At 42.4% G+C, this 13,211-nt stretch overlaps 1 protein-coding gene across 1 annotated transcript; it reads left to right on the forward strand.

Moving 5' to 3' along the window:
- The first annotated feature begins 3,145 nt into the window (after nucleotides 1-3,145).
- KCNA4 (potassium voltage-gated channel subfamily A member 4) lies at nucleotides 3,146-9,102 on the forward strand. Its single transcript, XM_089915021.1, has one exon. It carries the CDS (start codon nucleotides 3,368-3,370, stop codon nucleotides 5,357-5,359), a length of 1,992 nt encoding a protein of 663 aa, XP_089771147.1. The 5' UTR covers nucleotides 3,146-3,367; the 3' UTR covers nucleotides 5,360-9,102.
- Nucleotides 9,103-13,211: the final 4,109 nt, after the last annotated feature.

The following is a 13,211-nucleotide window of genomic DNA, read 5'->3' on the forward strand; positions in this document are numbered from 1 at the left end:
TCTCTTTCTCCTTTTCTCTCTCTGATAAGCTTCAGGTACCACCCTAAAACAGTTGCAGGAATTAGCACTGAGAGATGAAAACAGCCTTGTTGGGGGGGGGGGCGAGGAGGGAGGGGCGGGATGCTTGGCTCTTGTTTGGGGGCACAGGGATTGGGGAATAGGTAGTCAGCAAAATCCTATTAGTTGGTGGTGTTTAAAAGGAAGGGACATTACCCTGTGAAGGTCTCCCCCATAAAGTCTCCCTAGAGTTGACTCGAATAGATTCTCCTAACATGAATACCTTGAGTTGAGAAGGAAGAGAGATTTTAAACTAGTCTGATTTGCTGGTTGGATTTTTTTCCTCTTTTTCTCTCTGTTTTTTTTTTTTCTTCACTCTCTCCCTCCCTTTTTATATCCTCCTCCTCTTCTTCCAAGATCAGGGATAGTGAGGTAACTGGAAGCAAATTAGAAGGAATGTGATTTGCTTTTTGTACAGTGGGGGAGGGAGTTAAACCAAAATGAACAAACCCAAATAAATGAATAAGTAAATAAGTAAATAAGAAATTATTTGGTGTGAAGGGGGCAGGTCTAGCTCTCCTGAAGAGTTGATTGTGAATTAGAAGACCCTCTAACTGGTGACCTTCTGGGAGTCAGTTGGGTGGAGAGGGGGTGTGCGTAGTATACAAATTTACAGGCACTTTGGTTACACTGGGGCTTTATTTAAATAGTATATTATAACTGCTTTGAGGGGTTGGGGAAGAAACTGAGCAAACTCTCAGGCAATTTGGCTTGTGTGAAAGTCTTTAAAGGATGTTGGCCTGACCCTCCACAGTGAAGACAGAGATTTGGAGACCTTGTGAGAGTGAACATTTCAGAGTATGAGATGATGTTAGGAGTCAGGCAAAGGAAGGGGATGTCATTCCAAAAACCCTCAGAGGTGTATTTTCTGGGTTTTGTGTCCTCAGTCAGGCTCACCTCTTGCCCTGGGAGAATGTGTATGATCACATTAGAATGTGTGATTGGGAAGACCTTTGCTTGCCACTTCCCTGCTTGTCACTTGATAAAACCCAGGTGTATTTAGGCTTCTAGGCTGACACAATTCAGCAAGGAGCAGCAGGTGGTCAAGCACTGGGTCCTGCTAATGGCTCCAAGTGCTTCCGGTAATAGAGGCTGGTAGGTGCCCTGAATTCTGGCTGTCATTATCTTCCCCAGTTCTCTCGGCCACTCTCTGCATTCTTGGAAGTCCTGTTGGAAAGAGTGAACGGAAGAAGCAAGAGGAGACAGGAGAAGCAAGATTGGGGCAGGAGCATTTACACGTCCTGGCAGAGGAGATGAGTTAGTTGGACCTACGGAGAGCAAACTAAGGAAGAAGAAAGGTCAGGAATACTAAGTGACAGTGGGGACGGAGGAGGGCTGCAAGGAAGATGTGATCAGGAAGTGGCAGATTGGAAATAAACGGGGCGAGATGGGGGAGGGAAGGAAAAGAGAGGGGAATTTGGGGGATGGGAACTATGGTTAAATTATAGGGAAGAAAGTATCATAGGCTGAAAACAAAGTGCACACAAACTGGGATTTGAGCCATGAGGAGATAGTCCCTTGAGCAAAGTGTAGGAGGAAGCATCGAGGTGAACATGGGGAACTGCAAGGAGAGAAGGTGATTATTAGAGAAATGGAAACTGGGATAAGCTCCTAGGCTGTGGGCAGTATGGAGTGTTCTGGAGTCAGGGGAACAGAAAAACAACAACAGGGACATGCTTTAGCGAGTCAGGGAGTGCCAACATAATACAGGCCATTGGTGAGTCTCAAAATGTCCTGGATGTCCTCACGTTCTGCCCTTCCCCTGCTTAGACAATGCTATGAGGACTTGCGCATTTGGGGGTGGGTAGATTGACCATAAAATGTTATTATGTTGTTAATAACCGCCAGCCTTTATTGATATTCCTCATGTACAAGGCACTGTGGTGTTCTGTCAACATCAGTTATCTCATTTATCCTCTCAAAAGTGGGATGGGGGGAGGTTGTATTATTATCTACACTTTGTAGATGAGGTGACTGAAGATTGTTTAAGTGGTGGAACCTGGATTAAAGAAAACTGTTTTTTCCGACTTCTCTAATCCTGAATCAAGACAGAGAGGGGTGGACGGCCACTAAATTCAGAAATATTTTATGTGGAAATTTTAAAAAATGCCTTGAGATCAATGAATGATGGAAGCAGCTGTAAAGTGACAGCATTGTTATTGTGGAATGAAGAGAGTGACAGTGAGAACTAAGACCTGGCATTAGAGAAAAGGTGGATTGAAGGAAGAGCGATATGGGTCAAGAGTGGAGAGAGGAAAAAATAATTGAGTTGCCACAAAAGTAGACAGTGCTGAAATATATCCAAAGAAGAAGGAAAGAAGGATGTTTAGTGAGAAGGAGATTTAACAAGCTGCCCCATACTACTCCTTGGAAATTTATAGTCGCTTTGGTGCTTTATATAATGGCTTGCTTGCTTGAGGACAGGAGAAAAAAGTATATGTGAAGGAAACGTTCAGTTTGCTCTTTATTATTTGATTCTTCTTTTTATTTTTCTCCTATGCTTGTTTCCCCTCCTTTTTCAGGTGAAGTGGCTTCTTCTGCATGATTTTAGCTGAAGGATGCTGTGCATTTCCTTGATTTCTATGGAGACCTCAGAGCTGGGCTTGCCCCCACTGACACCTCATCTTGCACCTTCTCTACCTCCCAAGGTCTTTGCCTCTAAAGCTAGCTCGGCATTGCCCCTGGGTCCAGGAAGCCAGTGATGAATTTAAGGGGAAAGCCTGGAGAATCATCCTGATAGGCTTTGAGTGGCAATGTCTGGACATACTTCAAGTCACATGTTAACATGGGTCAAGCCATCACTAGAAGGCAAGTGCTAAGACTTAAAGGCTTATTTGCATTTTATTTAAATTTGATGGACTGAGCTCTGGACAATTTCCATGGCAGAAAAATATATTCCATTTTCTAGGCACGACTGCTGGCTGTTGGATACTTGCTGCCTTTAAATCTTGCAGCATCAATACCACATTCTAGACGTTATTTCCCACTTTGAACATCCCCCCCAAAAATATAAGTGTTTGGGAGACCCCAACATTTTCTGACTTAGGCTTGAAAGTGCCAGGCTGTTTCTCTGGAGGAACCAAGCTCTGGAGAGCAACACTGAATCCCTGGGAAGAGAGAGCATGGGGTGTGCTGATTTAAAAACAGAAAATGCAAAGTTGGACTGAAAATATCCTTAGTCTTCCAAGCAATCTGCTTAAAGGTTCCAAACTTACCTTAATTTGGTGAGAAAAGAAGCTGCCCTATTTTTCTTTCTCCTTCTTCTTCTTCTCCTCCAACTGGAACCAGCCATTTCCCCCAAACCACCACCATGGAGGTTGCAATGGTGAGTGCGGAGAGCTCAGGGTGCAACAGTCACATGCCTTACGGTTATGCCGCGCAGGCCCGGGCCCGGGAGCGCGAGAGGCTGGCTCACTCGAGGGCGGCTGCGGCGGCTGCTGTGGCCGCGGCCACAGCTGCTGTGGAAGGCAGCGGGGGGTCTGGAGGGGGTGCCCACCATCACCACCACCACCAGTTGCGTGGGGCCTGCACCTCCCAAGACCCTCAGAGCGGCCGGGGAAGTAGGAGGAGGAGGCGACAGCGGCCCGAGAAGAAGAAAGTCCACCACCGGCAGGGCAGCTTCCCTCACTGCTCCGACCTGATGCCCAGTGGCTCCGAGGAGAAGATCCTGCGAGATCTGAGTGAGGAGGAGGAGGAAGAGGAGGAAGAGGAGGAGGAAGAGGAAGAAGAGGAGGCAGAGGAGGAGGAGGGAAGGTTTCGCTACAGCGAGGATGACCGCGGCGATGAGTGTTCCTACACCGACCTGCTGCCCCAGGACGATGCGGGCGGCGGTGGCGGCTACAGCTCGGTCCGCTACAGTGACTGCTGCGAACGCGTGGTGATCAACGTCTCGGGCCTGCGCTTTGAGACCCAGATGAAAACCCTGGCCCAGTTCCCCGAGACTTTGCTGGGGGACCCTGAGAAGAGGACTCAGTATTTCGACCCTCTGCGTAATGAGTATTTTTTTGACAGGAACAGGCCTAGCTTTGATGCCATCTTATACTATTACCAGTCAGGGGGCCGCCTGAAGAGGCCCGTCAACGTCCCCTTTGATATCTTCACGGAGGAGGTGAAGTTCTACCAGTTGGGGGAGGAGGCCCTGCTCAAGTTTCGGGAGGATGAGGGCTTTGTGAGAGAGGAGGAGGACAGGGCCTTGCCAGAGAATGAATTTAAAAAGCAGGTTTGGCTGCTCTTTGAGTATCCAGAGAGCTCCAGTCCAGCGAGGGGCATAGCTATCGTCTCGGTCCTGGTCATCCTCATCTCCATCGTCATCTTCTGCCTGGAAACCTTGCCAGAGTTTAGGGACGACAGGGATCTTATCACAGCACTGAGCACAGGCGGGCACAGTGGGTTGTTGAACGACACCTCGGTCCCCCACCCAGAGAACTCAGGGCACACGATATTCAACGACCCCTTCTTCATTGTGGAGACGGTCTGTATTGTGTGGTTTTCCTTTGAGTTTGTGGTTCGCTGCTTTGCTTGTCCCAGCCAAGCCCTCTTCTTCAAAAACATCATGAACATCATTGACATTGTCTCCATTTTGCCTTACTTCATCACGCTGGGCACGGATCTGGCCCAGCAGCAGGGGGGTGGCAACGGTCAGCAGCAGCAGGCCATGTCCTTCGCCATCCTCAGGATCATCCGTCTGGTCCGAGTATTCCGGATCTTCAAACTCTCCAGGCACTCCAAGGGCCTGCAGATCCTGGGCCACACCCTCCGAGCCAGCATGCGGGAACTGGGCCTTCTGATCTTTTTCCTCTTCATTGGGGTCATCCTCTTTTCCAGTGCTGTGTATTTCGCAGAGGCGGATGAACCGACTACCCATTTCCAAAGCATCCCAGATGCATTTTGGTGGGCCGTGGTGACCATGACAACTGTGGGCTACGGGGACATGAAGCCCATCACTGTGGGGGGCAAGATCGTAGGGTCTCTGTGTGCCATTGCAGGCGTCTTAACCATTGCTTTGCCAGTGCCAGTGATTGTCTCTAACTTTAACTATTTCTACCACAGAGAGACTGAAAATGAGGAACAGACACAGCTGACACAGAATGCAGTCAGTTGCCCGTACCTCCCTTCTAATTTGCTGAAGAAATTTCGGAGCTCTACTTCTTCTTCCCTGGGGGACAAGTCAGAGTATCTAGAGATGGAAGAAGGGGTTAAGGAATCTCTGTGTGCAAAGGAGAAATGTCAGGGAAAGGGGGATGACAGTGAGACAGATAAAAACAACTGTTCTAACGCGAAGGCTGTGGAGACCGACGTGTGAATCTCCTTCGCCACCCGCCACTGCCCCTCCCCCAATCCCAGCATCTCCAAATATATTTATGCATAGAGAGTGCAGTTATGAAAATGATATATGCAAATGAATCCAATGCATACAGTAGTACGCCATTTAATGGTTATACATGGCATAATTGTTACTAAACTTGTATTACATATCAAACAAATGATACATCTTGGAGAAGAGGGAGGCTTAAATAGGAGCAAATCTATCTTTATATTTTTTATTAGAATGCAAGAATTTTGCACATTAACTGGAGGAGGTGTTAAAAGTAAAGATGGTTCTGTGGAGAGAATGTGTATGTGTGTGTTTGTGTGTGTGTGAGTGCTGCGTGCGTGTGTGTATGTGTAAGTAAATTGTCAACGTTGTTAGTAATCGTGCAGTGATGGGAAAAGTTGGCATTTTGAAGTATTTACTATGTAAGACCTAATGAATTTGAGCTGTCATTTATCAGTGCTTTAATAGCATTTCATGTCTTTGGATTCCATAGCTGTTGTTTTTTAAAAATTGTAAGAATTACTATGTAGAAAAAAAAGAAAGTGGATTATTTAATAGATGATAGGTTACAGTTTTATCTTGGATTTAATTAAAGTTTATTTTTAACTGGAAATTAACTTTTAAAAAGGCTGCAGGGGCCTTTAGAAATTGATTATATTTTATTATTAATTTTGGGGAGATGTGACAGCAAATGCCTAACAATGATGGAAGGAATGAAATCAGAGAAAATGTAACAAGTTTTGTTCACAGATAACAGAACTGGAATTTTCTTTCTTTCTTTTTTTTTTTTCCTTTTCCTTTGCACTACTTTATATGCTGGAGATTGAGAGAGACTTCATACTGTGAATGTTTACTAATGTAACAGTTCAATGACAATCATTGGAAGAATGATTTCTTAGTCTTATTTTATTGTTCTCTCATTTTCTTTGTGTGAGAAGAATGGCCACAGAGATAACAGCACATGATTCCCTTCTCTTCTTAAATCTAAATAACTGATCTGCAAAGGGACTATGAAGTCAAATTTAGCAACTGAATCTTTTGAAATTGCTCTGTTACAATGATGCTTCTGAAACCATACTATTTAAATATTCTTCTGCCTTTAAATCCAGAATAATTTAACCAAAGTTAATGCATGCACTGAAAGAATTCTTGAAGAATTAAGACGCCCAGCAGCTACAGTGATTATGGCTTAAGAGCTTTCTATTAAATGTGCAACATAAATTCTAGATTTATTAAGTTTATTTATTTGTGTAGCGACATAAGTGCAGAATGTGGGGATTCACCTCAGAATTTAGCATTCTATTTGCTAAAATTGATATAAGAAAGAATTGTGTCAAAACATTTGGCTTCCACATCACCATCATTATCATTTTTATTAAAGGAATTAGTGACACATGTAACTGCATTTAACTCACGACAAGATGTTCTAGAATGTGAGGTAACAGCTAGTGATCCAACTTACACTGTTAAGTCATAATGAGATGTAGGTCAGCAAACTCAGAATACATAAGAGGCCTTATTCTCCAATATTTCAACTTCTTTATAAAGTTGTTGTTCTGAAGTCTGGGGAAAAAATGCTATGTAGGGTATCTCAGCACGTAATGAACTCTGACAACTGCGAACTTTTTTTTTTTTAAAGAAAAGGGCTAGAATAGCTTTCCTCAAGCCTTTTAATCCCAGGTCATCATTTGATAATAATATAAATCTTAGCTCTCCTTGAATGATATTTAAAATTCAAAGTAAATTCAATGTTAGGTTTAAAACCAAAGCTACCCCCTTCTCTTCACCCCTTCACCACCACTTTAGAGAAACACCTGTCAAGAACACCTTTTGGAGAATGAAAAACCACCAGGGGTAGGGGGAGTATTGATTGAGTGCAGACCAAAGATCTCTAGTGGACAATGGAGAGTGACAGAACAAGGAAATGCCATCTGTAACAAGACTTCAAAGGTGACATTTTAATATATTTTGGATTTAGAGCAAAAAATGTAACAAACATTAGACTAGGGGTAACACTATTTGGGTTGGTCACCGTTCATTTGGGAAAGTCACTGTTAATCTCTGTACCCCAGTTTCCTCATTAGTGAAAAAGAGGGCACGTAAAGCATTTGTTACATCACAGAGTTGTTATGGGAGGCAAATGAGAACATGTGAAACCTCTGAAATGCCGAGTTCTGTATAAATTTCTGATGCTATGTCTAAATTGTTTAATCTTCCTCTGGGAGAAAAAGAGACTTAGAACCCATGAGTTACATCTGCTTTATTAGGATATTGTGAAAGTAATGGGTAATTTCTTTAATTTTGAGCTCCTTACAAGAAGTTGATTTGCAGATACAAGATAGCCTGTCACTGAATAATTACTTCAGTTTCTTCTTTTTGGGGAAGATTCCAGGCATGTCATGGTATAAAAAGTTGGCTCTGTGGACAAGGTACTGTGTAGCTTTTGCTGTACCCAACTAGGTCAGATTATATCTTAATATAGTTTAAATGCTCTCTGGTATTGGATGTTTATTGACTATTCTATAATAGCAATAGCAGTGATTTGGCTATGTTAGGAAGGGAAAATGTATTTCATTGTTTCCACAACATCTCCTTTTAAAATCTGAAAAGTTACATGAAATTTTATTGATATGTATTAGAATTTGGTATTTCTGAGAATCCGGGAAATATAGTCATTTGGGGACTCTGGGGTTTTCCTTTCTCTTACATGGTTTTCTTAAGGGTAAAAGGGTCAAGAAGTAACAGCAAGGGCTTCCAAACCAAATATTATTAGGTTATTACTAAATGTTTGTTTGTTTGTTTGTTTTTTCCTGCAAGGTGCATTTATTTTAGCATGTCTGGATCGTGATTTCACACTGAGAAGGAAGCATTTAAGCCCTCGAGACTTGTATAGGAACACTTCTATATAGAACACTTCTCTTACAGATAATGTGTGAAGGTAGATTCCTCAGTGCAGCTGTGGGTTTGTAGTATTTTTCCAAGTCACAGCTAGGCAAAGTGCTTTAGTATCATTTGTGAATGTTTTATACTAAGAATTATGCTTCCAGGGGCTATCTGTAACTTATTTAGGAAACTGTGTCTTTTTTAAGGCCACCATACACATTTTGCTGTAAGATAAAAGAGAAATGACCCCATTTACAGATTTGAATTCTTGGGATCTGGGATCATTTAGTTGCTTTTCAGATGATAATAAATGTTACCAAAAGTACAGTATTTGAGGGTCATCCTAATCAGAGTCTTTTCAAGAGTGGATGCATTGTTCTCTTTTGCATATGCTTGAAAAGGAAACAGCTATACCTAACAGTTACGGAGGAGAGAGGAGGGATAAATATTCCTTTGAATTTCTGTGAAAAGAGAGCTTGTGGATACCAGAGGTGTGACAGTTGGTCTAGGGGTCCAGAGCCGACTTGTTGACTGTGGGCACCTCATCTCATCTCCGTGATCTCAGGTTTTTGTTTTTAAATGTACAATCAGGTGATTGGGCTACATTATCACTTGATTCCTTCCAGTACCAAAATTCTGTGTTGTTGAAGGAAACACTAGATTAGCTTGATATTTTCTAAGTACCCCTCAAGTCATATCAGACTTGTAGTAAGAACAAAATGGTTTTATTTATTTATTTATTTATTTGCGGTACGCGGGCCTCTCGCTGTTGTGGCCTCTCCAGTTGCGGAGCGCAGGCTCTGTACGCGCAGGCTCTGTACGCGCAGGCTCTGTACGCGCAGGCTCTGTACGCGCAGGCTCTGTACGCGCAGGCTCTGTACGCGCAGGCTCAGCGGCCATGACTTCGTACGCGCAGGCTCAGCGACCATGGCTCCGTACGCGCAGGCTCAGCGGCCGTGGCTTACGGGCCCAGCCGCTCCACGGAATGTGGGATCCTCCCGGACCAGGACACGATCCCCCCCCATCCGCTGCATCGGCAGGCGGGCTCTCAACCACTGCGCCACCAGGGAAGCCCCAACAAAATGGTTTTAAAATCTCCCTGTTAGGTTAAATGCAGAACCAGGAGTTTGAGATTGAGCTTTTAGAATGTAAACTAAACTGAATGAGTCGGGTTTATTTTGAAGCTCTTTATTCTAGCAGCTTCTAAAGGGAAGGGATTCGCTTAATAAAATAACTCCTCAGTCTCCAGTTGAATCCACATGGTGAAAGTTGGTAAGTAAACATTTTGATTTCTTGCTTTGCTATAGTACAGTATTGTCAGTAAGCAGTGTTCTGACCTGTGCTGGGGAACTCATTTTATGCTTAGACACATGTAGTATTTCACAAGTGCTACTGCTTTCCTTGTCCAATTTGTTTTAAGCAGGATAGCTGAAGCTCTGTGAAAATCTTTTCATTAAGCATATGTTGAAATAGCATCCAATATATGAATAAGAAATATCTAAGGAAAATACTCTGAGTTAATGTGTATATATATATTCTTTTTCACCATTTTTTATTTTATTTATTTATTTTATTTATTTTTATTTTTTGTGGTACGCGGGCCTCTCACTGTTGTGGCCTCTCCCGTTGCGGAGCACAGGCTCCGGACGCGCAGGCTCAGCGGCCATGGCTCACGGGCCTAGCCACAACGCGGCATGTGGGATCTTCCCGGACTGGGGCACGAACCCGTGTCCCCTGCATTGGCAGGTGGACTCTCAACCACTGCGCCACCAGGGAAGCCCTCCCCATTTTTTTAGAAAGTCAACTTTAACCAGTAGAAAATTATTTTTAATTGCATTGGAATCATAAATAGTAGTACCCCCATGTCCCAAGAGAATCAGGAAGGGTGTTCTCTGTTTTTGATTTTCAGGATTGTGATTCAGCATTAACACTGCAGCTATTCCTAGGTAAAGTGGGAAATAAATACACCTCGGTTCAGTTTACATTTTTAAGTTAACATGTGATGTGTTCATGGACACAATGCACGGTGTAACATCCCTCTTTATATATATATATGTATATGTGTGTGTGTATATATATATATAGAGAGAGAGAGAGAGAGAGAGAGAGAGGCAGACAGACAGACAGACAGACAGAGAGAGATAGATACAGTTTAGGATGATTACGGGTTGTCATTCAGTGACAAAGGGGCCTGTTCCAGGAAATCTTCCTGACCCAAAAGTCATTCTGAATTCTGCAAGGGACATTTGGTGTGAACAAAAGGTACCTCTTGGTTTTCCTGATTGCAGAGAAACTTGACTCAAAACACAGTCTTCCAGACCAATCTATCCACCACTACAGGTTAGAAGACAATCCTACCTTCTAGTATGGCGATCAGTATTCCTGTTTGAAAGAAGGTTGATGGAGTGGTTTGTGTTCAAGATTGAAGGGAGCAGACCTATTTTTGCAGTAAATGGGAATATGTACTTCTGAAATGTGAATTAAGATTAGGACTGTGATGTGAGTTTTATTTCTGACTTGGTTTTCTGTTTCCATAGCAGTCCCAATTTCTCATAGTAGCCTCCTCTTAAGAAGTATGCTAATACATATCAGACCATATGATATGGCCCAATTTGAGGTTCAGAAAATATGGTGGCTTTATTTATGGGTAAATAAATTAATCCCAGGGTATGAGTTGGGTGATTTGAAAAACAGCACATATTTAATGAGCTGCAGCTCTGAGTGAGACCCTAGCATATCCCCTTTCAGGCCTGTAAGTAATACTAGGTGGGATTGATGTATAAGGCAAGTAATGTGCTAAATAAGGAGTCTTACTGTCATGTAGGAAAGGATAGTTCACTGGTCATGGTGATGCTGACGTGCAGTTAAGTTTTTTTTTTTTTTTTTTTTTGCGGTACGCGGGCCTCTCACTGTCGTGGCCTCTCCCGTTGCGGAGCACAGGCTCCGGACGCGCAGGCTCAGCGGCCATGGCTCACGGGCCCAGCCGCTCCGCGGCATGTGGGATCTTCCCGGACCGGGGCATGAACCCGTGTCCCCTGCATCGGCAGGCGGACTCTCAACCGCTGCGCCACCAGGGAAGCCCCAGTTAAGTTTTTGATGCATTTTCTGTCACTGGTATCTTGGAAGGAGAATTTGTATCCTGAAGACTAGGAGCTAAATGGTTTTGATAGTTGATCCACAAACATTCAACTTTTGCTTCCTTATCTGCAAATTATCTGTTGGATAGATTTTTTCATAACTGGTTTCTCATCTGAGGCTGGCTTTACTCAGGCTCAGAACCATTGTCTCCCATTAAACAGCCAGTCCAGAAAATGCAAAATCATAAAAAGAAAATAATACAGTTACAAAGAATCAACAAATATACTGAAACCAGAAAGCCAAGAAAAACCTAACTGGGAGGCCAAGTCTGTTGTTCAAATCAATGTGTCACATACATCAAAATGAAATATAAAGTATTTAGGGGTAGACTTTGTCATGGCTTCTCACCACTAGCAGAGATAAGTCACTGAAAGAATATACAGTGTGAACATTTTCTGTGAAGATGATAGAAATGTCAACTTACTTCAGCAGTGGTCTTAGTAGTAATTTTTAGGAATAATTAATAAACATGGAAAATATGCTGTTTTTTCCAGTTATTGGCATTATGTGGAAATGTACTTGGATTGTTTTTTCATGCTTCTGTAGACCAGGGACATAGTTTTAAAGCCAGAGAGCATGAAGGCATTTTTATCCACAGTAAGCTACTGGCTGTTGAGGGGTCAGTCACCTCTTAAATCAGTCAAAGCACTTAAATAAATAGCCCCTATGGATATCAACTAAAGTTGTGTCAGTGCTGAGCCAAAGAATTATATTTGTTTTAACATAATTAGATTAATATATATCCATATGTTTACATATATCATATATTTCATTTTCTGCCTTTATTCTGGCAAAAGATATATAAGTAAATGAATGGTCTGAGGCACTGAAAGAGACTTCTTGAAGTGAAAGTGTGTAAATATCATGTGGTTTGGGGAAATGGTGACACTTAAGGATTGAAAAGTCTTTCTTTATACTCTAGGTTGGATTTTTGTGCCATATAACCACAGCGGTATTAGGGTTAAGCTCTGAGACATTCCATTGGATAAGGAGATGTGGAATTCATTCCCAGGAAAGGTTTTTATGTTTTATGGAACATTGCAAAATGTTTATTTTATTTTTCATGGACATTATATAAAGGATGCGTATAGCATGGAAACTGGACTATATGGCTGCATAGATCTACTCTATGCTCTCTAGAATTAGATTGATTTGAAGCCATTATCTTTCTACATTTTTGTTGTAGCTGTTGTTTGACATGACTTCCTTAATTCTCTTAGGTTCAATTACAATATTAAGTCTCAGGTTATTGTTGGGTTTTTGTTTTTTGGTGAATGTTCTAATATCTTTCAGCCTCTGAGGGCACTCACATACAAAACTGTAAAATAATTGGAAAATCCCATATCTCTTGGGGACCAGGCCTATATTATCTGAACTCTCTCAGTGATGGGGGCCACATCTGTTAACATGGATGGTGCATGTTATTCTATTTATAAACTTAACTCACTCATACCTGAATAGATGAATGATTCCCCTGGAGAACACTAATGGTGTTGATGGCACCCGAGCGAGTCTTTTTTTCTCCTTCAATTGGTAAGGATCATGATCCAAATGAGGCTTTCATTTGCTATCAGGCAGGGTAGGAAATAATTAATGAAGCTCCCCCTGGACTGAAATCTATCAAGAGGAGATAGAATCTCTAGGGATTGTAGTAGGATTTATATTTATTTGTTCATTTGCTGTTCCTCATTGGTGTCTTACTGGCATTACTATTGGGAGATGGATAGTAGTTTTAGGATGGTTTACCTAAGATTAACATGACTTTTGATAAGAAAATAGAGACTCTAAGTTCCACACTATCTTATTAGCTTCAGGAGTA

Source organism: Delphinapterus leucas, chromosome 7, assembly GCF_059928025.1.
Source record: "Delphinapterus leucas isolate spDelLeu-1000000601 "Yukka" chromosome 7, BTC_Dleu_Yukka2, whole genome shotgun sequence".
Classification (NCBI taxonomy): domain Eukaryota; kingdom Metazoa; phylum Chordata; class Mammalia; order Artiodactyla; family Monodontidae; genus Delphinapterus; species Delphinapterus leucas.

What these genes read in the sequence shown, in the direction of transcription:
- KCNA4 (XM_089915021.1), top strand. Translation starts at nt 3,368, where the DNA reads ATGGAGGTTGCAATGGTGAGTGCGGAGAGCTCAGGGTGCAACAGTCAC.